We start from the raw sequence: 22,110 nt of genomic DNA, 5'->3' as shown, positions 1-22,110 counted from the left end.
GCTCTGACGGAGAGAGCACCTTACCTGTCCAGGACTCGGTTTACCCTCCCCCTACTCCCTTGGCTTTCTTTCACTTTTATCTTTTCTGAATGAATTCATTTATTTAATTCTTAGAAGGGTGGGAGGCATATATATATATATATATATATATATATATATATATTTTTTTTTTTTTGTAGGGGGCAGGGCGCACCCCGATCGCTATGTGGAACCTCCCCGACCAGGGATCGAACCCATGACCCTTGCATTGGAAGCACTAAGGCTTAACCACTGGACCACCAGGGAAGTTGGGGAGGGATATGTTTTTAACTTCTGTATTCTGGCTAGTTACAGTGACAATAATAATGATTGGAAGAATTTATTGAGCACCCATTAAGGTACTTTACATGATCTCGCCCATCCTCACAAAAACCCTGTTTTACAGATGTGGAAGCTGAGGCTCATTGCCATGCTCTCGTTCCTTAGTTTTGTAACTCAAACACTTAGCAGCTTTGTACTGTTTTTTGGCACATTTTTTTAAACTCTCATACTATATACATATACGATTGTGACAGGGACAGAGTTAAGGGACAAATTAGGTAATTAAATAGTTAATCCCACTAGGGGATTGCAAGTAAAGAAAAAAGTATGGGAGACCCCTGTAAGTTAATGATCACTCAAGAAAACAGGTTTGCTTAACCACAAAACCAAGCAGGCCTGCTTAGCAACAAACCATGCAACAGAAGCATGAGACATGCCCCCCAAAAATAAAACCCTGGTGGCATGAGACCCACATCCTGCCCAGCGAGCTCAGTAAGTTAATGACCCCCAGGACATGCTCTCTGCGCACATAAAAAACAATAATTTACGGAAAGATGACATATCAAAGTAAAAGACCCTCATTGTACTGAGACCTGAAATAATTTTTCCACAGTGCCATGACAGTCATGGCTTGACCATGTAGGGACAAGAAAAGTGACTTCCAGATTCATCAGTTTGTCCCTGATCCTTCTCCTGACTTGGGTCCTATATCTCCCGCTGCCCCCTGAACAAGTGTAGCTTATTCAAAATCACTGGATCTGAGACAGCTCCCAATCCTCCATACTTACCCCACTCTTTGACAGACCCTGTGGCCCTCTCATTTGATCCTGCATGCTGCCACCAGATTAAGCTGCTAACCTGACATTTAAATCACACCAACGAGGGTGCTGGTGGATCCAGTTCAACTTACAGTCTGATCACTGTAGCCTAAACTCAACTCTCCCTCCTATGAACTAGCAGAGGTAAATCCCAGGATATAGGGCACACTTTAATGGACTTGGTAAACTAGAGCTAATCAATGAATTTGGTATAGTAGCAGGATACAAAATAAATGCACAGAAATCTCTTGCATTCATATACACTAATGATGAAAAATCTGAAAGAGAAATTAAGGAAACACTCCCATTTACCACTGCACAAAAAGAATAAAATACCTAGGAATAAACCTACCTAGGGGGCTTCCCTGGTGGCGCGGTGGTTAAGAATCCGCCTGCCAATGCAGGAGCCCTGGTCCGGGAGGATCCCACATGCTGCGGAGCAACTAGGCCCGTGTGCCACAACTGCTTAGCCTGCGCTGTAGAGCCCATGAGCCACAACTACTGAGCCCATGTGCCACAACTACTAAAGCCCGTGCCCATGCTCTGCAACAAGAGAGGCCACCGCAATGAGAAGCCCGTGCACTGCAACGAAGAGCAGCCCCCGCTCGCTGCAACTAGAGAAAGCGCATGGGCAGCAACGAAGACCCAACGCAGCCAAAAATAAATAAATAAATAAATCTATTTAAAAAACAACAACAACAACAAAAACCTACCTAGGGAGACAAAAGACCTGTATGCAGAAAACTATAAGACAATGATGAAAGAAATTAAAGATGATACAAACAGATGGAGAGATATACCATGTTCTTGGATTGGAAGAATCAATATTGTGAAAATGACTATACTACTCAAAGCAATCTACAGATTCAATGCAATCCCTATCAAATTACCAATGACATTTTTTACAGAACTAGAACAAAAAATCTTAAAATTTGTATGGAGACACAAAAGACCCTGAATAGCCAAAGCAGTCTTGAGGGAAAAACCAGAGCTGGAGGAAACAGACTCCCTGACTTCAGACTATACTACAAAGCTACAGTAATCAAGAAAATATGGTAGTGGCACAAAAACAGAAATATAGATCAATGGAACAGGATAGAAAGCCCAGAGATAAACCCACCCACCTATGGTCAACTAATCTATGACAAAGGAGGCAAGGATATACAATGGAGAAAAGACAGTCTCTTCAATAAGTGGTGCTGGGAAAACTGGACAGCTACATGTAAAAGAATGAAATTAGAACACTCCCTAACACCATACACAAAAATAAACTCAAAATGGATTAGAGACCTAAATGTAAGACCGGGTACTATAAAACTCTTAGAGGAAAACATAGAAAGAACACTCTTTGACATAAATCACAGCAAGATCTTTTTTGATCCACCTCCTAGAGTAATGGAAATAAAAACAAAAGTAAACAAATGGGACCTAATGAAACTTAAAGGCCTTTACAAAGCAAAGGAAACTACAAAGACGAAAAGACAACCCTCAGAATGGGAGAAAATATTTGCAAACGAATCAATGGACAGAGGATTAATCTCCAAAATATATAAACAGTTCATGCAGCTCAATATTAAAAAAACAAACAACCCCATCCAAAAATGGGCAGAAGACCTAAACAGACATTTCTCCAAAGAAGACATATGAATGGCCAAGAAGCACATGAAAAGCTGCTCAACATCACTAATTATTAGAGAACTGCAAATCGAAACTACAATGAGGTATCACCTCACACCAGTTAGAATGGGCATCATCAGAAAATCTACAAACAACAAATGCTGGAGAGGGTGTGGAGAAAAGGGAACCCTCTTGCACTGTTGGTGGGAATGTTAATTGATACAGCCACTATGGAGAACAGTATGAAGGTTCCTTAAAAAACTAAAAATAGAATTACCATATGACCCAGCAATCCCACTACTGGGCATATACCCAGAGAAAACCATAATTCAAAAAGACACATGCACCCCAATGTTCACTGCAGCACTATTTACAATAGCCAGGACATGGAAGCAACCTAAATGCCCATTGACAGACAAATGGATAAAGAAGATGTGGTACATATATACAATGGAATACTACTCAGCCATAAAAAGGAACGAAATTGAGTCATTTGTAGAAACGTGGATAGATCTAGAGACTGTCATACAGAGTGAAGTAAGTCAGAAAGAGGAAAACAAATATCGTATATTAAAGCATATATATGGAACCTAGAAAAATGGTACAGATGAACTGGTTTGCAGGGCAGAAATTGAGACACGATGTGGATAAAAAACGTACGGACACCAAGGGGGGAAGTGGCGGGGGCGGGTGGTGGTGGTGGTGTGATGAATTGGGAGATTGGGATTGACATATATACACTAATATGTATAAAATGGATAACGAATAAGAACCTGCTGTTTTAAAAAGTAAATAAAATTCAAACAAAACAAAACGGTGGCGGGGGGGGGGGCTCTTCCAGAGTTAAGAAATATTGAATGCAAAAGGAATGATTAGGTTTGGGATTTTGACTAGGCTCTGACTGGTATTCTAATTAGGGAGCCAGTGTGGCTGGAGGGGAGTAGGAGAGAGGTTTCAGCTTCTCTGGGGGAATCTCTCATTGCTGTTGTTTTGGTGAAAAGGGAAGGAACACATCTCTGATGTAATAATGGGAAATAACTGCAAACAAAGATTTGTCTTATAAATAACTTAGCACCACAGTGCATAACTAGTTCATGCAATAAGGAATAGAGAGCTTGCATTGAATGAAGTTGAATTAGGGGATACCATAACTTGTAGAATTAAAGTCTTTATTCTCCCGTTATGACTAGAGCATTCTTATTGTCTAAAGTGTTTATACTTACTATATTATAGTCAATGTTTATTCTATCTTGCTCCAAAAACAGTTTGAAGCTCCTATAAGTGTACAATGGCGTTAAATGCCTCTCTTTTACTTTATGTCTTTAATTTCCCCTCCTTCCCTCCAGCCTCACTGACTTCTTGCATTTCTTTCCACCGCTGGGCCTTTGTGTTTGTTGTTTCACCTGTCCATTCTTTCTCTTTGATCCCCATCATATGAATCCTTCATCTCTTTCAATTCTTTAATATAAAGTCACCTTTTCAGTAAGGCCTTCTTTATACAAAAGGGACACACCACACCGCCCCCTGCATTCCATAGCACCTATTACTAACATTCTACACATTTTACTTTTTTTTTTTTTTTTTTTTTTACTGTCAGTCTCCATGTTCTAGAATGTAACCTCCATGGGAGCAGGGATTTTTATCTGCTTTGTTCACTGCTGTATCCCCAAAGCCTAGAACAGTGCCTGACACATTGTTGCATGAATTCTGTGCACTCCACTGCCTATTAAGACATGGATTGATTGGTTGGTTGACTAAATTAGGGAGAGCAGAGGCTTTTATTAGTAGATCCACAAAAATTTATCAAGTTCTTATTTAACAATAAGCACTGTTCTAGGCACCAAATACAAAGAATAGAATAAAGCTTCTAGGTACTCACAGTCAAGTGGGGAAAATAGTTAAACAATTACAGCAATGAGTTAAGGCCATAAAGCAAGTATGGATGATGTGCTGCATTAAGGAGGAAACACCTCTCTGCTTGGCAGAATCAGGGAGATGGAAAGATGCATAGGAATTACCAGCTAGAATGGCTGTGTTTGAGCTCCTGAGCTCCGCCACCCCACGGATACCAGACAGGATATCACTGGGGAAGAGGCTGGGGGGGTGCCAGAGTCGGAGTGCCGGAGTCGGACACAGAGGTGGCAGTGGAGCAGAGAGGTCCTGACGCTGAACGTGGAGAAGTCGGAGGTGGAGCCAGGGGGGCGCCCGCCGATGACGTCACGGGCCAGCCTGCCTTAGAGCCTCGGCGCGCTTTCCAGGGGGTGGAGTCGCCGGGGCATCATGGCTGCCTGCCGGGCTGAGACTCATGGCTCCGTGAGTGCTGTTCTCTGCCCCTCGTCCCTTTTTTCTTGCCTGTCCCGTATTTTCTTTCTGCTCCTGTAAGCTCCACCTTGCCTCTTTGCCTCCCTGACTTAGCTGGCCGCCCCCAGGCGAGGGGGGACGGTGAGGCTCTTCGTCCCGCCCCTCTCACTGGTTCTGCGATTACATTTATTCCACTACGGCTGTGGCGCCGGCTGTGAACCATAAATACACCTCTGTCCACTCTTTAGGCTTCAAGCCCAATGGGAAGCCAGGAGCCGACGAACGGCTAACTGTGGGGGTGTAGATTCCTGGGGGAGACCTCTGACGCAGCTGTATGGGAAAGGGGTAACCGATAATCTGGAAAAGCTTCTGAGACCCGAAGTACGTGCAGGAGTTAGCAAGGAAAAAAAAAAAAGCGCTAAAAGAGGTTTCAAGGCGGAGGCAAAAAACATGTTCAAAGGCAAGAGACAGAGTAGGTGTCTTTGAAAAACTCAGAAAGTTCAGCTGGGTGGTGGTGGAGAGGTCAAAGGTGACAGCCTCGTAAGTCTTGGTAGGCAGTGATTTCAACCGGAGGATAATTGGGAGTTATTGAAGGGTTTTAAGCAAAAGAGTGGATAAGTTTTGTTTTCGTTTCCTGAGGTAGCAGAGTAGAGAGTGGACTGCGGTGGTCTCCAACCTTTTTGGCACCTGGGACCGGTTTCGTGGAAGACAAAAAAGAAGACCGGTTTCTTTTTTGGGGGGGGATGGTTTCGGGATGATTCAAGCACATTGATTTATTATGGTCTCTATGCAGTCAAACCTCTCTGCTAATGATAATGTGTTTTTGCAGCTGCTACCCAGCGCTAGCGTCACACTGCCTCAGCTCCACCTCAGATCATCAGGTGTTAGATTCTCATAAGAAGTGCACAGCCTAGATCCCTCACATGCGCAGGTCACAGTAGGGTTCTTGCTTCTATGAGAATCTAATGCCCTCGCTGCTCTGAAAGTAGGCGGAGCTCAGCCGATAATGCGAGCAATGGGGAGTGGCTGTAAATACAGATGAAGCTTCGCTTGCTCACCGCCCGCTGCTCACCTCCTCCTATGCTGCCTGGTTCCTAACAGGCCACCGACCGGTACCGGTCCATGGCCCGGGAGTTGGGGACCCCTGGACTAGAGAGTATCAGTTAGAACGCTGTGATTTAAATGTAGTAAGAGATGGTAGTGACCCTGACCATGGCAGCAATGTTGAGGTTCCAGAGGTGAAAACAGAGTAAAAAAATACTGAGGAGATAGAATCTAAATTAAGTAAGCTCCCCAGATTAATACTGATATAGGCCGAAGTTTGAGAACACTGTACACTTTCTTCTCGACCTTATCCACTGACTGCATGGCTTTAATAGCCAGTGATAGATGCTGATTTTTCCTAAATCTCTACTTTGGCTGTGATCTCTCTCCTGAGCTCTAGTTATATCCATCTGCCTGCCAGATTCTCCATCTGGCCAACCAACAGGCACCACATATGCCCAACACTGAGCTTTTCAGAAAATCTACCCCTCTTCCAATGTTCACTAACTTGGCAAATAGCACCCTCAACCGAATAGTTCTGCCGTGACATGTGGATGTCCTCTTTCACTTCTTCCTTTCCCTACACAGGACCCAAGTTCAAAACACATTCTGGAGCTAAATCCCCCCACCCCACCCACTCCTGGCTTCTGAGTCAATAGACGGGATCACCTAAATATCAGTTGCATTTTAAACAGAACTTTGGTGATTCTGAGGCATCAGTACCACTTTGAGAAACAGTAGTATTCAGTGTGCCAATGGACAGGTCCTCAGGAATAGGAGCTAAAAGAGAAGATCAAGAGAGGAAGGCAAAAAGTGGGAGTGTGATGTTGGTGGGCAGTTCTGAGTGATAACCTGGTCCAATTTTGACAACACTGACCATGAACAAGAGTGTTTGACTGAGATGGGGTGAAGGTGAAAGTCAATGATAGGGCCATCCACAAGGAAACTGAAGTCATCTAGAACTTGAACACTGGTTTTTCAAGCTGTTTTCAAGCTGCTAAAGGTTAACTGGATGTGGAGGAGTGACTGGAGGAGCAGGGATACAGCTATAATGGTTTTGAATTATTACTGGGGATCAAGAAGGGTAAAGGTCATTAAGTATTGTTGAACTCTGTCGGAATTTTAAAATAAATCTGCTTAGCACTAGGAGTAGGCTAAACTGGCCCCCTCCCCTAGAGTTATCTATATATAAAGGCTACTATGTCCCCAGAATCTGGTACATATACAGAGATCGTTCCTGTCCTCCTTAGGAAGCCCACATCTTAGCTACAAAGACAGAACAGGAAACAATTCCAGTGGGATTGTAGCTCATATATATTTAGCTTATAGGCACTCAGATGTATACACTCCACTAAAAAAAGAGGGGGATGCTTAAAAATTATACTCTGCTTATGTCGTTTTTTGCAGTACGCGGGCCTCTCACTGCTGTGGCCTCTCCCGTTGCGGAGCACAGGCTCCGGACGCGCAGGCTCGGCGGCCATGGCTCACGGGCCCAGCCGCTCCGCGGCATGTGGGATCCTCCCGGACCGGGGTATGAACCCGTGTCCCCTGCATCGGCAGGCAGACTCCCAACCACTGCGCCACCAGGGAAATCCCTCTGCTTATGTCCTTTTATGGAATGTCTATTATTAGGCACATTTCCATTTCCATATACATATTACTGTAGTGTTATGTACTATTCCTTTTGAGCAATTTAAAGGATTTTTTTTGAGGGTGACCTTAGACCAGTCTTGTTTTTCAACTTGCTGGCTTTAGAATCAGACCCCATAGAAGGTGGGCTGCCACTGTATCTGGTGGTCATTGCTCCACGTGCAAGGTACTGTGGGAGCTCCAAGGAGGGAGCAGCATTCTGCCGGGGATGCTCAAAGAAGAGTTCACAAGGAATATTTATTCTAATTGAGCACTTTAAGGATCGGTACAGGTTTGTTAAAGAAAGAGGCAAGACCAAAGCTGGATGGCCAGTTGTCTACGTTGATTGGCTAAACTGAGACTTCTAAGGTTTCTTCAAGCTCTAAACTGCTTTACTTTACATCTTCATTTTTTCCCGGTTGACTTTTTTTTTTTTTTTTTTGGCTGTGTTGGGTCTTCGTTGTTGCACGCAGGCTTTCTCTAGTTGAGGCGAGCGGGGGCTACTCTTGGTTGCAGTGCGGGGGCTTCTCTTATTGCAGAGCATAGGCTCTAGGCACCCGGGCTTCAGTAGTTGTGGTGTGCGGGCTCAGTAGTTGTAGCGCACAGGCTTAGTTGCTTCGCGGCATGTGGGATCTTCCAGGACCAGGGATCGAACCCTTGTCACCTGCATCTGTAGGTGGATTCTTAACCACTGTGCCACCAGGGAAGTCCTCCCTCTTGATTTTTAAAAAAAATCTATTCCTTTATTATTCCCCAGTTTCCTTGGTGGGCAAGATGGTCAGGAAGGTGTTTGAACTCGCTTCACTTTCCTCAGGAGCAAGCCTGGCTTGAGGCTGCCCAGGCCTTCATCGAAGAGACCCTGTGTCCACCTGGCAAGGAGCCTGATGTCCAGTTGACTCAGTTGGTAATTGACTGTGTGAAGACTGTCTGGTTGCCCCAGGGAAGGAACCAGGGTTTAACACTGCCCCTCAGCTACAGGTAAGGAGAAGTGGGATTCCCAGGAAAGTTAAATTTGGGATTGAAAAGGAAGGACTTATCATTTGAGTTGACTAAGGGGAAACTTAAGGGGAGGAAAAGGTGGTCTAAAGAAAACCCCTTCTGCCAGTCTTTCTCATTCTCCATCAAGCTGCTTTCCTTTTCTTGTAGTTCTCCTTAATTGGCTCAAGTCAAGTTTAGAGACAAGGAGAGGGGCGTGAGAAGATAGAAAGAAAATACGGAAAAAGAACCCTCAAAGTGGGGAGAGAGGCTGATACTATTTTGTTTTGTGCATTAGGAAACTAAGATACAGACTGTGACTTCAGCAAGTGTAGATCGTTGATTTTGAAAGACCTGAGTTTGAGGTCTTCTGAAGGTGCTTTTTTGGTTTTGTCCTTTTTAACACTATACTACCATTCCTAAACCGTTCTAGGCAATGTTAATAAAGTACTACAGGAAAAGGGTTCCATGGCCAAATAAGTTTGAGAGGCATCGCATAAGATAAACTTCTCTAGGAGAATCATGAGCCTCATTGACATGTTAAAGGCTCTGAAAAGTTCTGCAAAAAGAAACCTGCTTACTTCCTCATAGAAGTAACTAGTATCTGGAGTATGAGGGTATATCATTCTTGTGAATATCTTTATATTTTTTCTATCCATGCATCTATCCCTAAGCAATATTCAGTAGTTTTACATACCTTTAGACTTTGTATAAATGGTACCATACCTTGTATATCATCTGCGGTTTGCTTTTTGTGCTTAACATTATGCTTGTGAGATTTATTCACATTGATAGCTCTAGGTCATTTATTTTAACTGCCGTGTGGTATTCTGTTACGTGAATAAACGTATCACTTTTTTCTTTTTTTAAAAAAGGTAAAAATCTGTTTAGCTTTGTTTATTTTGTTATTTCCCAATAATACTGAAAATCCAAAAAGAATAATTGAAAAGTGGTAAGTCAGCAATTTTTAGAAAACTTGCAACCTGTTTAAGTTTCTTGTTATTCTTCAGGATAAATGTAGACTAGATAGCACAATATGTAGGATATGGTGGATGAGGATAGAGTAAAATTTATTTGACAGGTATAAATATTCATTCATTTTTCCATTTCCCTTCACTGAGTGCCTGCTGTGTGCCAGGTACTGTGGTGGCCTTGAAAGTTGGAGGGCAGTGGGCCATGCAAAAGGTCTGCGGTTATCACCTTCAGTTTTCTGACCCAAACCCCGAAGAATCTGAGAAAAGTGACCCCTATCCTTACTGTTTTCTGTCCTGAAGGTGCCTAGGGTAAAGGCACGGTTCCCTCCAGTTGTTTTTTCCTAGGCTTTTACAGAAGTAGGGAAAGACAAAAAGCCTTTTGAGTGAGACATACCTGGCTTTGCCACCTACACCACTGTGTACCTGAACCTCTGTAAATTTCCTCATTGGTCTGTTTCCAGGGATTTTTGGTGAAGATTCAATGCAATATTGAGCGTGAATGGACCCAGTACAGTATGTGTATAGCAGGGGTGCAACGATGTTAGTTTCTGTCTTTGCCTTTTATCTGCTCTGAAGTCATTGGGGAAGAATGAGGCAGATGTGGAAGGGGTGTGGGCCATCTAGAACAGCATTTCTAATCTTTAGCACTCACATGTAGCTTATGTTCATGAGTGCAACAAGGAGGATAAATTGTCATGTTTTGTAACCTTATCCTGTTTCTTTTCCGCTGAAAAAACCATGGGAGTGGAAATGAGTGAAAAAACCGTGGGAATGTAATAATGGTATTACAAAAATGTGAATCTATCACAACTTTGATCATTTAACATGTATCACATTCTCTGTGATATACCTCACAATTGGTAGTGACTCAGCAGTGTTGCGGCACTTTGCTTAAGAATGGTTGATCTCAAACATCTCTTGAGATTTGGGAGCTTGTGATATCAACTCCCACCTCAGCCTCAGCTTCCCAGCCAGTCTCTAGTACTGTGATACTCCAGACTAGGAAGGAAACCTGGCCGGGGCCAATGAGGTTGAGCCATTAGGCAGATGCCTTAGTGCCCCCACTGAAGTTCTCTGTGGAGCTGAGAGCTGAGATGCTGTCAGGGGAGCAGTTTGTGTTGTCTCTAAAGTGTTCTCCCCACCTGCTTATCTCCTCAGGCTGCTCTTACATTCCCACTCCATTTCTCTGGGTCCTCTCTGTGGCACTGTCTTGTTCAAGATATGATTCAGCACAGACTTTCTTCCTGCCTTCCCTAGGTACTACCTGGTGTTTGGACCCAGACCCCATCCTCATTTTCTTAGGCCCTCACTCCCAGTTTTTTCAATCAATCAAACTTTCTTAGTCCAGGTTCCCCATTGATCTTTCCTTGGGATCTTGGGGGATTTGTTGGGGTTGAGGATAAAATTCCTAGGCTTGAACATAGCTTTACGAAACCTCTGTTCCCTTCACTCTGCAGCTTTGTCTCAGTAAAGGACCTCAGGACCCACCAACGTCTCCCATGCTGCAGCCACCTGTCCTGGAGCAGTACTGCGTACCAGGCTTGGGCCAAAGAGGCCGGACCACGTGGCGTCCCCCTGCCCCGGGAACGGCTGTTACTTTTAGGGACACTAACAGACCTATCAGGGGACTTGGAACAAGAGTGCAGGAATGGAAGCCTCTATATAAGAGATAACACTGGTACCCTGGGCTGTGAGGTGAGTAGGAAGGGGGCAGTCAGATCCCTCAGATACTAATAAGAATGGCATCTAGGGAGCAAGACAATTAAGTCTCTGAGGGAACAAAGATGGAGGGGGGTGGACTGGATGCCAGGATCCTGATTAATCTTTGCCCTTGGTCTTTTCTAGCTCATAGATCTGGACCTTTCTTGGTTGGGCCATCTCTTTCTGTTCCCCAGCTGGAGTTACCTCCCTCCTGCAATGAAGTCCTCAGGAGAAGGGCACTTGGAGCTCTGGGGTGCCCCTGTGCCAGTGTTTCCCTTGACCATCAGTCCTGGCCCCCTCACCCCCATCCCTGTTCTCTACCCAGAGATGGCTTCCCACCTGCTCAGGCACAGGTAATTCTTCCGTGTAGGGGAGGAGGCAGCACTGTAAAACTGGGACGATGATGGTGGGTCAGTGGAAGGAGGGAAAGAAAGGCATTGAGAGTAATATAGATGGAATGTTCCCAATCAGGGGAACAGTGGGGCCTCTCAGAAAGTTAAGAGCCAGATTCTTCCAGGGAAGTGTGCCTTATCTAAGGGCAGGTAGAGTTTGAAGGAGGTTTTTAGAACCATGGCTTTGGGCTATGGAAATTTTACATCACTACTAGGTAATAGTGGAAAGGAAGGCATTTGTAGGGGGTAAAAAAAAAGAGAGAAATAAAAATGACTTCTGTCTCTACTTTTTTTAGAAACAAGCACAGAACTGTGCAGCCAAACCTTGCTGGGGAGCTGGTTCGATTGAGCGCTCTGGTGACAAGTCAAAGGAAAGCCTACTTCATCCTGTCTCTTGGTGGATCATCCCCAGTTGGCAGCCATGTGTCTGTCATCGTGCAGGTGAGGATTAGGGTCAATTCAGGGGTGTGGAGGTGTGGGAGGGGGGTATGAGCTCCTAATAGGAAAGATAACATCATAGGAGGAACCAGGTGGGAAAGGAGGACAGCTGGGGAGAGTTATTTCTGCAACAGTGCTGTTGAGGGAACAGTGTGAGTGACGCCTTCCCTACATACAGGAGGTGGGGAGTAGACTTCCCTGCTGTGCAGCTCATTCGAGGAGATAACTTTTGTATCATGTGTCCCATTTTGAAAACCTGCCAGAATCACTTGTTTTTCCCCTGCATTAGAAGAATGAGCAAGGAGAGTATTTATCTTAACACCATTAAAACATGAAATACATGTACTTTTAGTAAAACTTGGTACTTATTGTTGAGTCTTTTTACATCAACTGGTACGATTTTATTTTTTTTATTATTATTTTTAAAATATTTATTTATTTGGTTGTGCCGGGTCTTAGTTGCAGCAGGGTGGGCTCTTTAGTTGCAGCTTGCCAGCTCCTTAGTTGTAGCACATGGGCTCCTTAGTTGTGGCATGCAAACTCTTAGTTGCGGCATGCATGTCGGATCTAGTTCCCTGACCAGGGATCAAACCTGGGCTCCCTACATTGGGAGTGGGGAGTCTTATCCACTGTGCCACCAGGGAAGTCCCTGGTATGATTTTAAAGTCATTCATTTTTATACTGATTATTGTTATATGATTTATACAATTATCTGAATAACGTTTCAGAAGCATTCAAAACAATTAAAGGATGAACGGGCTCTTTAACATGCATATCGAAAAAGGAAAATATGAAATTTACTAGCACTATAAGAATTCTTACCTGTATCTGTGTGTGTCATGAGCTGGAGTAACAGTAATTAGAGTATAAAGAAACTGAAAACGCTTACAAACCACCCAAATTTCTAATCTTGTTTTTTCCTCTTGGGTTAAAGAGGAGCTTATGTATATTGTTTACATTAGAATGTTTTAAGTCTCCTAGAGCATTCAAAAATTCTGGGCATGGTAGGATTGGCTCATTCGAGGGGGAAAGCTCTGAAATGCACTTGAATTTCTGCAGGGCAACTAAAGTAGGCCAAGGCCTTTGGGTAGTTTATAGTCTTATTGTAGATTCTATATCATATTGATTTGTAAAACAAGCAGAGCATAATACAGAACAGTGTGTAAGTTCCAAGGTGTGTGGTATAGTTGTAACTGCTATAGCAGGTTAGCTAGAGTTTATTATGTGGAGAGAAGCCTAAGGAGGGAGAGTTTAGACTCGATCTGGTTCTTGAAGGTGGCTGGGATTTGAATCCCTAGAAGAGAGGGAGGGCTGTCTGGGACTGGAGTATCACCTGTACCAAGATTGGCCCTTTATTGAGTATATGCTGTATGCTAGGGGCTTTGGTCATTTCAGAGGCACAAAATTGAGTAAGTTGACGGCTCTTGTCCTCTGGAAGCTCTCAGCCAGATAAGTGAGTCAATGATTACTGTTCAGGGTCATAAGTGCTGGGGTAGAGTCATGCACATGCACAAGGCACTGTGAGGGTGCAGAGGTGGGCTTTGGAATAAGTCTGGGTGCTCAGGGGAGGAGTGATCTTGGTTTGTTTACAGGCTGCTGAAGAGACACATTGGCGAAATACCGTCACTCTAGATGATCCCAGTGAATCACCTCCATGATAGAGGAGTGAGGTCGTGTCTAGAAAGACTGAACTCTGAAGAGAGGAGTAAAGGTTCAGGGTAAACTGCTGTGCCAGGCAGGTGAGGATAAGAGATCGCTAAGCAGTGACGGAGGCGCAGCTGGAGAGGGTTAGCGTCCGTGTTTTGCCCTGGGGTGGTGTGGGCCTGTCTTCCTCAGCAGGGTTTTTGTCTTAGAAGAAGAGTTGAGGAAAGAGGGCTGTGATGCTGTAAACTCAAGGGTGAAGTGTGGGTAAAAAGGGCAGGATTCAGGGGATAGGTATTCAGATCCTGGCATTCGGACAGAGGAAGGGAAGGACCTCAACGTCTGAATAAAGGAGAAGTGGCTGCAATATTGGGAGGTCCTAGTAAGAGGTTAGAGGAAGTCTGGTGAGCCCAGGGGGAGCAGGGGAGAGCAGAAGCAATAGTATTCAGTCATTCATTCGTGTGTTCAGTCAGACCATCATTAGCTACTTGTTTTGCATAAGCAGTAAGCTTAAGTGAAATCTTAGCAATACCTTATGATGAATTGTGACGTCCAAGGTCTGACTGGTGGTACTCAGCTGGTTTTAGAGAGAAATGGGGGTCTGTGAAGCCGAGCATAGGGGACTGTGAAGTTCAAGTATCCAGAGTCATCAGTGTGTTTTGAAGCCCCTGAGAATGGCAGCCGTGCTCTGGGAGGGACATGCCCTAGAAGATTGTTATATTTATTGATGGTCTCATCTATGTAACTTTTTTCCTTTTGCTTAAATTTCTTCAACAGCCACCTTGCTCCATTCCATAGGAGACCCTCTGCCGTTCATTTTTATTTTCCTACTTGGATGTCTCTCCCTTTCCGAAAGACTGAAAGTCTTCAGCATGTTATTTCTGGGTTTTTTCTTCATCTCGGCCCTTCCATCCTGTCTCTGGCAACTGCCAAGGCCATTCCTCCTCCGTCCCGGCAGGGTTTTCCCGGCCTTGCTCATTCTGGGTTCTGAACATTTCTGTGTTGTTGCCTGTGCTTGAGTCCCGCTCCTCTCTCCTCTCTACGTCAGCAAAGCAGAGATGGCCTTCAGGACCTTGGCAAGTTCAGCTTCTTTCACTTGGCCTTCCTGATCATTCCAACCCATCCCGACCTCTTTCTTTCTCTGAAACCTTACCGGCTGTGTATTGTTTTTGCCACTTGATCATACATGGCTCCATGTTATTACTTGGTTTTGTGTCTGTGTTTCCCTGTGGTTTGAAATATGTTGGAGATGAGAGAAGTCCATGATATTTCCCTTAACATCTATCCCAATACTGGATACTTACGTACCGTGTGCATACTGATTAAATAAGTGAACGTTGTTTGTATGGCTGGTTTGTATGTTGGAGTGGGATGGGGAAAGGGCAGAATTTTCTGAAAGGAATATTTATATATTTTAGAGAAAGTTGTAGGGCTGGTTTGTGCCTTGGGGGAGGGATTAGGAAATATTTTCCATTTCCATGAGAGGGGAGAGATCCTGAGAGTTCTGTGGCTTAAGATTTAATTGGGGAGCAGGGAAGATGAAGAGGCAAGGAAAGGCTCTCGAGGAGTAGGTCTTTGAGGGTCACATTGTGATGGGAAGGGACCCTGGCAGAGGGGCAGCATCATGGGAAGCCTCTCACGTACCGTGTTGCCTGCTTCCGCACAAGCCAGATCCCTGCCCAGCTGGTGTGGCACCGAGCCCTTTGGCCTCGTAAGGCCTATGTGCTGACGGAGCTGCGAGCGTCCAAGCTCCCTGGTCACCGTTACCGGATTTGGATGACCAGTCCCTCCTCCCGGCTTTTGCCACTGAAACCAGAATGTGTGCGAGAGCTGGAACTGGAGCTGGAAGGAGCCCCCTTGGAGACCAACCCCCAGCCACTCCCCGTACTCAGCAATCCGCAAGACAAGAAGGGTCCAGGTCCAGACGGTCTCGTCCGGGACTCCAGGCTCTTATCATACACGGTGAGCATAAGGGAGAGATCCTTGAGCCCGAAGGGCAGGAAACGTGGCGGTCTCCAAAGGGGATGGGAACAGGGATCACCTGGCCCTTTGGCTTCTTTGCAGGGAACGGTCACTGGCACGCTGAATCAGCCTGCGGGCCTCTACGAGCTGGACGGGCAGCTGGGGCTCTGCCTTGCCTACCAGCAGTTCCATGGCCTCAGGCGGGTAGTGCGACCAGGAGTCCGTCTGGAGGTATGTGAGGGGCCAGGGCTGGTGACAGAAGGAGACCCTTTCAGTAGCTTGTCTTACCTTTACGGGCTGGTCCTTCTTTGCAACAGGTCGATGCCTCTACAGCAAGATTATAAAAATAATAAATGTGTGTTGGGGCGCGGGGCTGCTTTTGTTAAGAATGATTTGGACGAGAGCTCAGGTCAGAAGGGAGTAAAGAGTGGGGCTCTGGGAGGAGCAGTTAGGTCCAGAGCCTCTCCTTTCCAGAAGGGCCTTCCAACTGGAGCTGAAGTGCAGGTGAGCAGCCAGGGCCCCGCTGGCCAGGAGCCCCCGGGCCCACAGAAAGGCTGAGTGAGGCTTCTGGGAGATGAAGCCTTACCGCAGGGGAGCGGCTTGTGATGGAAGGCGAGGCATAAGGGGCTGGAGGGAAGCAACCTGTAAAGGAGAAATTGTATTTCTCCTGGGACCCAGGCAGTGGAAAACTGCATTTAACTCTGCCTGCGATCACTGAGTTGCTTTTTCCCTTCTGCCTCCCCAGCTCCAGGATGTTCACCTCCTGCAGTCAATGGGTGGGGGGACGAGAAGGCCCATGTTAGCCCCCTGCCTCCGTGGCGCCGTTCTACTTCAGGGCTTCTCTCGTCTGATGCCTGAGACTCAGTCTTCCCACCGAACCCCCGGGGCCTCCCTGTATGAGCAGCTGGTGTGGGAACATCAGTTAGGACTTCCCCTCTACCTGTGGGCCTCCAAGGCCCTGGAGGAGCTGGCCTGCAAGTGAGGAGGACGACGGTCTGGGCTGGGGAGGCAGTGGGAGTGGGACACTTCCTCTGTCAGCGAAGCCAGATTCTGGGAGAGACAGGGTCTTTGGGGGAAGTGACTTCACTTCTTTCCGTGGCCAAGGCTGTGTCCCCATGTGCTGAGACACCACCAGTTCCTGCAGCATTCCTCGCCTGGGAACCCCAGCCTGGGACTACAAATCCTGGCCCCTACCTTGGAGGTTCTCGTTCCACCTGGCTGCCCCGGTCGGAATACACACAACGAGATCCTTGAAGAGCCGCATCACTGTCCGCTGCAGAAGGTCTGAGGATGTGGGGGAATGGAGTTGGCAGAGCTAATGCCCTGGGGGACACCCCGGGCACAGGGGACACATAATCTGATGTCTCTTCTCTCTGACAGTACGCTCGACTGCAGACCCCCTGCTCTTTCCCTACACTGGCTGCCCTGAAAGAGGAAGGGAAGTGCAGGGCCTGGGCCTCCTTTGACCCTAAGACCCTTCTGCCCCTCCCAGAGGCTTCTCACCTGCCCAGTTGCCAACTGAATCAGCGCCTGGCCTGGTCCTGGCTCTGTCTGCTGCCCTCTGCCTTCCACCCGGCCCCAGTAAGCGCGTTTCCAGCGGGGCTCAGGGGACTTCCTCTTTTTGCCATTTTCACTACCACTACCGTAGTCCTTTCTTGTCATTTTGATTACACTAGCCTTCTAACTAGAATACTCCACCTCTTCTTGGCCCCCTCTAATCCGTTCTCTTGTAGCAACTAGAAAGGGGTGGGGTACAATTGAACATCGATTATAAAACTCTCTTAATTTAACTGCTTCTCTTGTTTCTACCAGTATGTATAAAATCAAACCCAAACTCCTTATTATGTCTTGGGAGGTCCTCCATGGTCTCCTAGCTCTAACCTCGGTTTGTATACTTTCTCTCTGGCTACTAAATGTGTGAATGCAGGTGCATTTTTTCCACATCTGTCTACCTCACTTCAATATAAATTCTTTGAGGTCACAGACCATGTTTTTGTGGTTCACTTTGTAGCTCTAACAGTTAACACAGTGCCTGGCACGTGGTAGATGCTCAGTATATCTGTTTAATAAGACTTGATGCCTCGGCCTTCGTCTCCTCGTAGGTTCTGCTTGGGATTCTGGTGCCTTCGTCTCGTAAAGGTTGTCTGCGACTTCAGGACCAAAGCGGTTCCCTCCCCTGCCTACTCCTGGCCAAGCCCTCACAGCCCCTCGCTGACCCCGGGCTCATAGGTTTGGAGTTCAGAGGTGGAGAGAGATGGTGGTGGGGTAGAGGTTCTCCGAACTGGGGGCTTGGCAGAAAGCACTGCTGGGATTTACTAGAGATGCTGGAGTGGCTTCTGTTGATCAACCAGTCTGGCGGGAGGTGTAGGAGGCTGGTATTGGCAGGTGGTGTAAAGGAGCAAGGGGTTCCCGGCCAGAACTACAATTCCCAACATTGACTTCTCCCTCCCTAGGCACACCAGGATGACAACTTCCATTTCTTACCTTCTTAGTGTGGAAGAGTAATGGGGCTTATTTGGGCTTATTGAGGTTTGTAGGCAGGGAAACCCTGGAGAGGAAAGCTTTTCAGATCTCGGAGCAGGCGTTTTAGGGATTTATGAGAAAGTAGAATCAAGGCCTCTCAGCCTAGGTGGCCAGGGGTGGGACTGGCCATGCAGATGGAATGGTTTCTCCCTTGGAGGTATGACTCCTCCAAGATGGGGCTCCGGCCTAGGCCTTCACGTTGTGTTAGGGGAGCATCTCTGGCCTGAGTCAGGCAGTGAGACCTGCAGGGTGGTCGGCTCTACTGCCCATCCCACAATCCTCCCCTCTTGCCAAAATAGAAAACTTTCTTCCTCCAGGCTGCCTGGTGCGGGCGGAGAGGTTCCAGTTGGTCGTAGAAAGGAATGTCAGAAGCAGCTTCCCTTCCTGGAAAGAGCTGAGCATGACAGGCTTCATGCAGAAGAAGCAGGCCAGGTTGGTGCTTAGGGTGGTGGCTGTCCTCTGAGACCCTGAGGGGAAGGGGAAGGGCCCGGTGCAGGTGGTAGAACTCTGGGGCCCACAACATCCAGTGCCTGCATCGCTAAGAAACCTATTCCTTGTCTCTCCCGACAGAGTCTATGTCCAGATTTTTCTGGCTGATGCCCTGATCCTGTCTGTGCCCAGACCCGTCCTTCACTCGGCCACCTCCTCAAGGCCTCCTCTGACAGAGCCCTCCCTGCCAGAGGGTCCCCACATAGGACAGAGCCGGCTGTTCTTGCTGTCCCACAAGGAGGCACTGATGAAGAGGAACTTCTGTGTCCCCCCAGGAGCCAGTTCGGAGGTGCCCAAGCCCACCCTCAGCTTCCTCGTGTTAGGGAGCTGGCTTGGGGGCACCCAGAGGAAGGAGGGAACTGGATGGGGCCCACCCGAGCCCAGGGAAGGTGAAAACTCGGATCAGAAGGTAAATTGGGGCCTGGGACCTGGGACCTGACGTCCTGTGCCCCAGCTCCTGTCTGAGGGACCCTGCTCTCCCCCTCAGGTTCTCCTCATCTTCCTCAGCTCCTCAGTCCGCTGGTTTGAGTTCTTGCACCCAGGGCAAGTGTACCGACTCGTGGTCCCTGGCCCTCCCGTGAGTGCCCAGTTCACCATGCCCTTCCCCAGAAAGCATTTTTTGGCTTGGGGTCTGGAGAGGAACTTCTAGGTCTCCTAGAAGAAGGGTGGATTTAGATCAAATAGAAGGCCTGTCTGTGTCTGGATCACTTCCTTCACTAGGCGCCAGAGAGGAAACAAAACTGGGTCGTAGTATGTTAGGAACCTGTCTCCGGACCAGGACACACTCAGAGACAATCATCTCCCCATTTCCTGGCAGACACCAATGTTGTTCAAGGAGGGTGGTTCATCCTGCGTATCACTGCGTCCTCTGGAGCTGGCTGGCTGTGCGTCCTGCCTCACTGTCCAGGATGAGTGGACCCTGGAACTTGCGAGCTCCCAGGACATCCCAGAGGTGCTGGGTATCAGCAGGGCACTGCCTGAATCTTCGCTGACTGACCTGCTCAGTGGCAAGTAAATGTCCAGCAGCTTCTCCAGCTAGTTTGGCTGTTCTCTCTTCCTCTGCAGTCGTTGGGTGGGATGAACAGCCCATTCTCTGCTACAGTGTGTGTTTCTTGCATGTGATTTAGCTCCTAGAGGAATGATGTCACTCTAAGATGCAAGTTGGGTTTCACACTTGATTTTCCCCCAGTATGTTACTGTTCTGAAACGACTGAGCAGGCTTTCTCACAGTTCAGGAAAAGCTTCAGCAATAAAAGGAAATATAAGAAACAAAAAAAACAAGGACAAAGCTGAAAAGCTTTAGGGAAGAACCTTCCTTTGGTGCAAGAAGTGGCTAACTTATGGCTTTAGGAACAGCTGTACTTTCCTCGGGTAGGCTTTTTCGGGGTAGCTGCAGTGCAGTTGAAGAAGCTGCAGAGATACTTCCCCCCTGTGTAAACAAACAAACAAACACCCTACTGGATTACATGTGTAATTTTTACAAAGCTGATCCCTATCAGAAGTGAAAGTTTTCAAGGACCTGTGATTTGAAGGGAGTGGGCGTGGGCCCCAGCATACAAAGCTGTGAACAATGGACTGACTGAGATTCTAGGTGTAAATGCAAGTGCAGATTCACCTCTGCTGGGGCGTTCCTTGGTGAGGCCTCTTGAGTGCAAGGCTGTGTGGGTTTTGAGTGATCTGCACAACCCTGCTTTTCCCATGAACCCTGTTACTTTTAGCGTACGGTTTGAGACAGTGCAAGGCTTTCCAGGGCCTCATAGATAATGTTCCGGCAGACACTGTAACTCCTTTCTTTCCTTGGGTCTGACTCCAGTCTCTGCTTTCTTAGGCCTCCATTCTCACTGTATTTCTCTGACCTTCCAGTTTCACAGATTCCTTGGTGTCTTTCTCAGCTGAGATTTTGTCACATCTCTGGATAAAGCCTGGTAATGACATCTGTTTTGGGGAAAGGTATGAAATAGAGTGATGGGACCTTGTGATCCTGAGAGAGACCACTGACCCCTCGCCTCTCCTTCTGTAGGGAGCTCTGGGGCCACGAGACGATGTGTGAAGCTCACCGTAGCCCTGGAGACGGCCGACTGCGAATTCCCCCCTCACTTGGACATATATATTGAAGACCCACACTTGCCTCCCCCACGGGGACTTCTTCCAGGAGCCCGAGTCTACTTTAACCAGCTAGAGAAAAAGGTTTCCAGGTGAAGATCTGTGTTGATGTCCTTGCCTCCCCTTCCCACTGATGTGGTTCTCTTGAACGCTCGCCCCTACGTGTGTGGCAATGACACCTTCTCTTTGGTATTACGTTTGCTGTGTTTCTCTGTCGTTTATGCCCTCTGCCCCCGCGAGATGTTCCAGACCAGTCCTTCCCTTATTCTTCCCTCTGCTCCAGTAGAGCCGGGGTTAGGGCATGTCCCTCGGGGGAGTGGCCTGGCCTGTGTTGCAGTCCCAGCTCCTACCTCACATTGACTTCTTTCTCCTCATCACTCTTCCTCCTCCCCCTGCAGATCCCACAATGTTTACTGTTGTTTCCGGTCGTCTACCTATGTGCAGGTCCTGAGCTTTCCCCCAGATACCACAATCAGGTCAGTGGCCCAGGCCCCGGTCCCTAAACTTCACAGCCTCACATCTGCATACCATACCTGTTCCAGGGTCTGGAATTTTTGCCATAACTACAGTCTTCTCCACTCCTAGCAAAATATGTTGAGTTGCAAGGATTTCCTCTGCTTCAAATAAAAGATGTCCAGTACCTATCATTTTACCCAGAAAGATTTAGCGTTCTAGGATTTCCAAGGCTTTTCAGTCCAAAATACAAATCTTTCTTGGCTAACGTCTTGGTTTTTCAAGACTGAGAAATAACTGATGACAATCAGAGATCAAGAATCAAAATGGGGGGACTTCCCTGGTGGTCCAGTGGGTAAGACCCTGCGTTCCCAATGCAGGGGGCTCGGGTTCGATCCCTGGTCTGATCCCTGGTCGGGGAACTAGATCCTGCATGCTGCAACTAAAGATCCCGTGTGCTGTAACGAAGACCCGGCACAGCAAAAACTAGGAAAAAAAAAAAAAAGAGTCAAAATGGGGGCCATGGGGCTTCCAGGAGAGCACAGAAGCCACTACTGTCCCCATCCGTATGCCTGCTGAGTCCTTCCAGACACGCCCTGCTTTTAGAACCTGTTGGCTGTTTCTTGACCCCTTTCTTTCTTTAGTGCCCCCCTGCCCCACATCTACCTAGCCGAACTTCTGCAAGGTGAGAAGGCCCCATTCCGGGCCACTGCCTCTTGCCACGTCGTTTTGGTCTTCAGCCTTCAGCTC

General features: G+C 47.1%; 1 protein-coding gene across 1 annotated transcript in view; it reads left to right on the top strand.

The window, feature by feature from the left end:
• Positions 1 to 4,955: 4,955 nt before the first annotated feature.
• The window catches only part of CTC1 (CST telomere replication complex component 1), an 18,669-nt gene continuing 1,514 nt past the window's right edge, over positions 4,956 to 22,110 (top strand). Inside the window, exons 1-19 of the mRNA XM_004267219.4 lie at positions 4,956 to 5,048; positions 8,524 to 8,687; positions 11,116 to 11,353; positions 11,504 to 11,712; positions 12,048 to 12,192; positions 15,502 to 15,792; positions 15,895 to 16,023; positions 16,538 to 16,770; positions 16,897 to 17,074; positions 17,173 to 17,373; positions 17,895 to 18,021; positions 18,633 to 18,747; positions 18,886 to 19,213; positions 19,292 to 19,381; positions 19,622 to 19,815; positions 20,668 to 20,729; positions 20,825 to 20,999; positions 21,306 to 21,383; positions 22,005 to 22,110. The exon at positions 22,005 to 22,110 is cut by the window's right edge and continues 39 nt beyond it. Of these exons, the coding sequence (XP_004267267.1) occupies positions 5,016 to 5,048; positions 8,524 to 8,687; positions 11,116 to 11,353; positions 11,504 to 11,712; positions 12,048 to 12,192; positions 15,502 to 15,792; positions 15,895 to 16,023; positions 16,538 to 16,770; positions 16,897 to 17,074; positions 17,173 to 17,373; positions 17,895 to 18,021; positions 18,633 to 18,747; positions 18,886 to 19,213; positions 19,292 to 19,381; positions 19,622 to 19,815; positions 20,668 to 20,729; positions 20,825 to 20,999; positions 21,306 to 21,383; positions 22,005 to 22,110 (3,096 nt within the window). The 5' untranslated portion in view covers positions 4,956 to 5,015. The remainder of the gene's footprint in view (positions 5,049 to 8,523; positions 8,688 to 11,115; positions 11,354 to 11,503; positions 11,713 to 12,047; positions 12,193 to 15,501; positions 15,793 to 15,894; positions 16,024 to 16,537; positions 16,771 to 16,896; positions 17,075 to 17,172; positions 17,374 to 17,894; positions 18,022 to 18,632; positions 18,748 to 18,885; positions 19,214 to 19,291; positions 19,382 to 19,621; positions 19,816 to 20,667; positions 20,730 to 20,824; positions 21,000 to 21,305; positions 21,384 to 22,004) is intronic.

Source organism: Orcinus orca, chromosome 19 (genome assembly GCF_937001465.1).
Source record: "Orcinus orca chromosome 19, mOrcOrc1.1, whole genome shotgun sequence".
NCBI classification, from domain to species: Eukaryota; Metazoa; Chordata; class Mammalia; order Artiodactyla; family Delphinidae; genus Orcinus; species Orcinus orca.
This window is presented reverse-complemented; position numbering and strand designations above follow the sequence as displayed.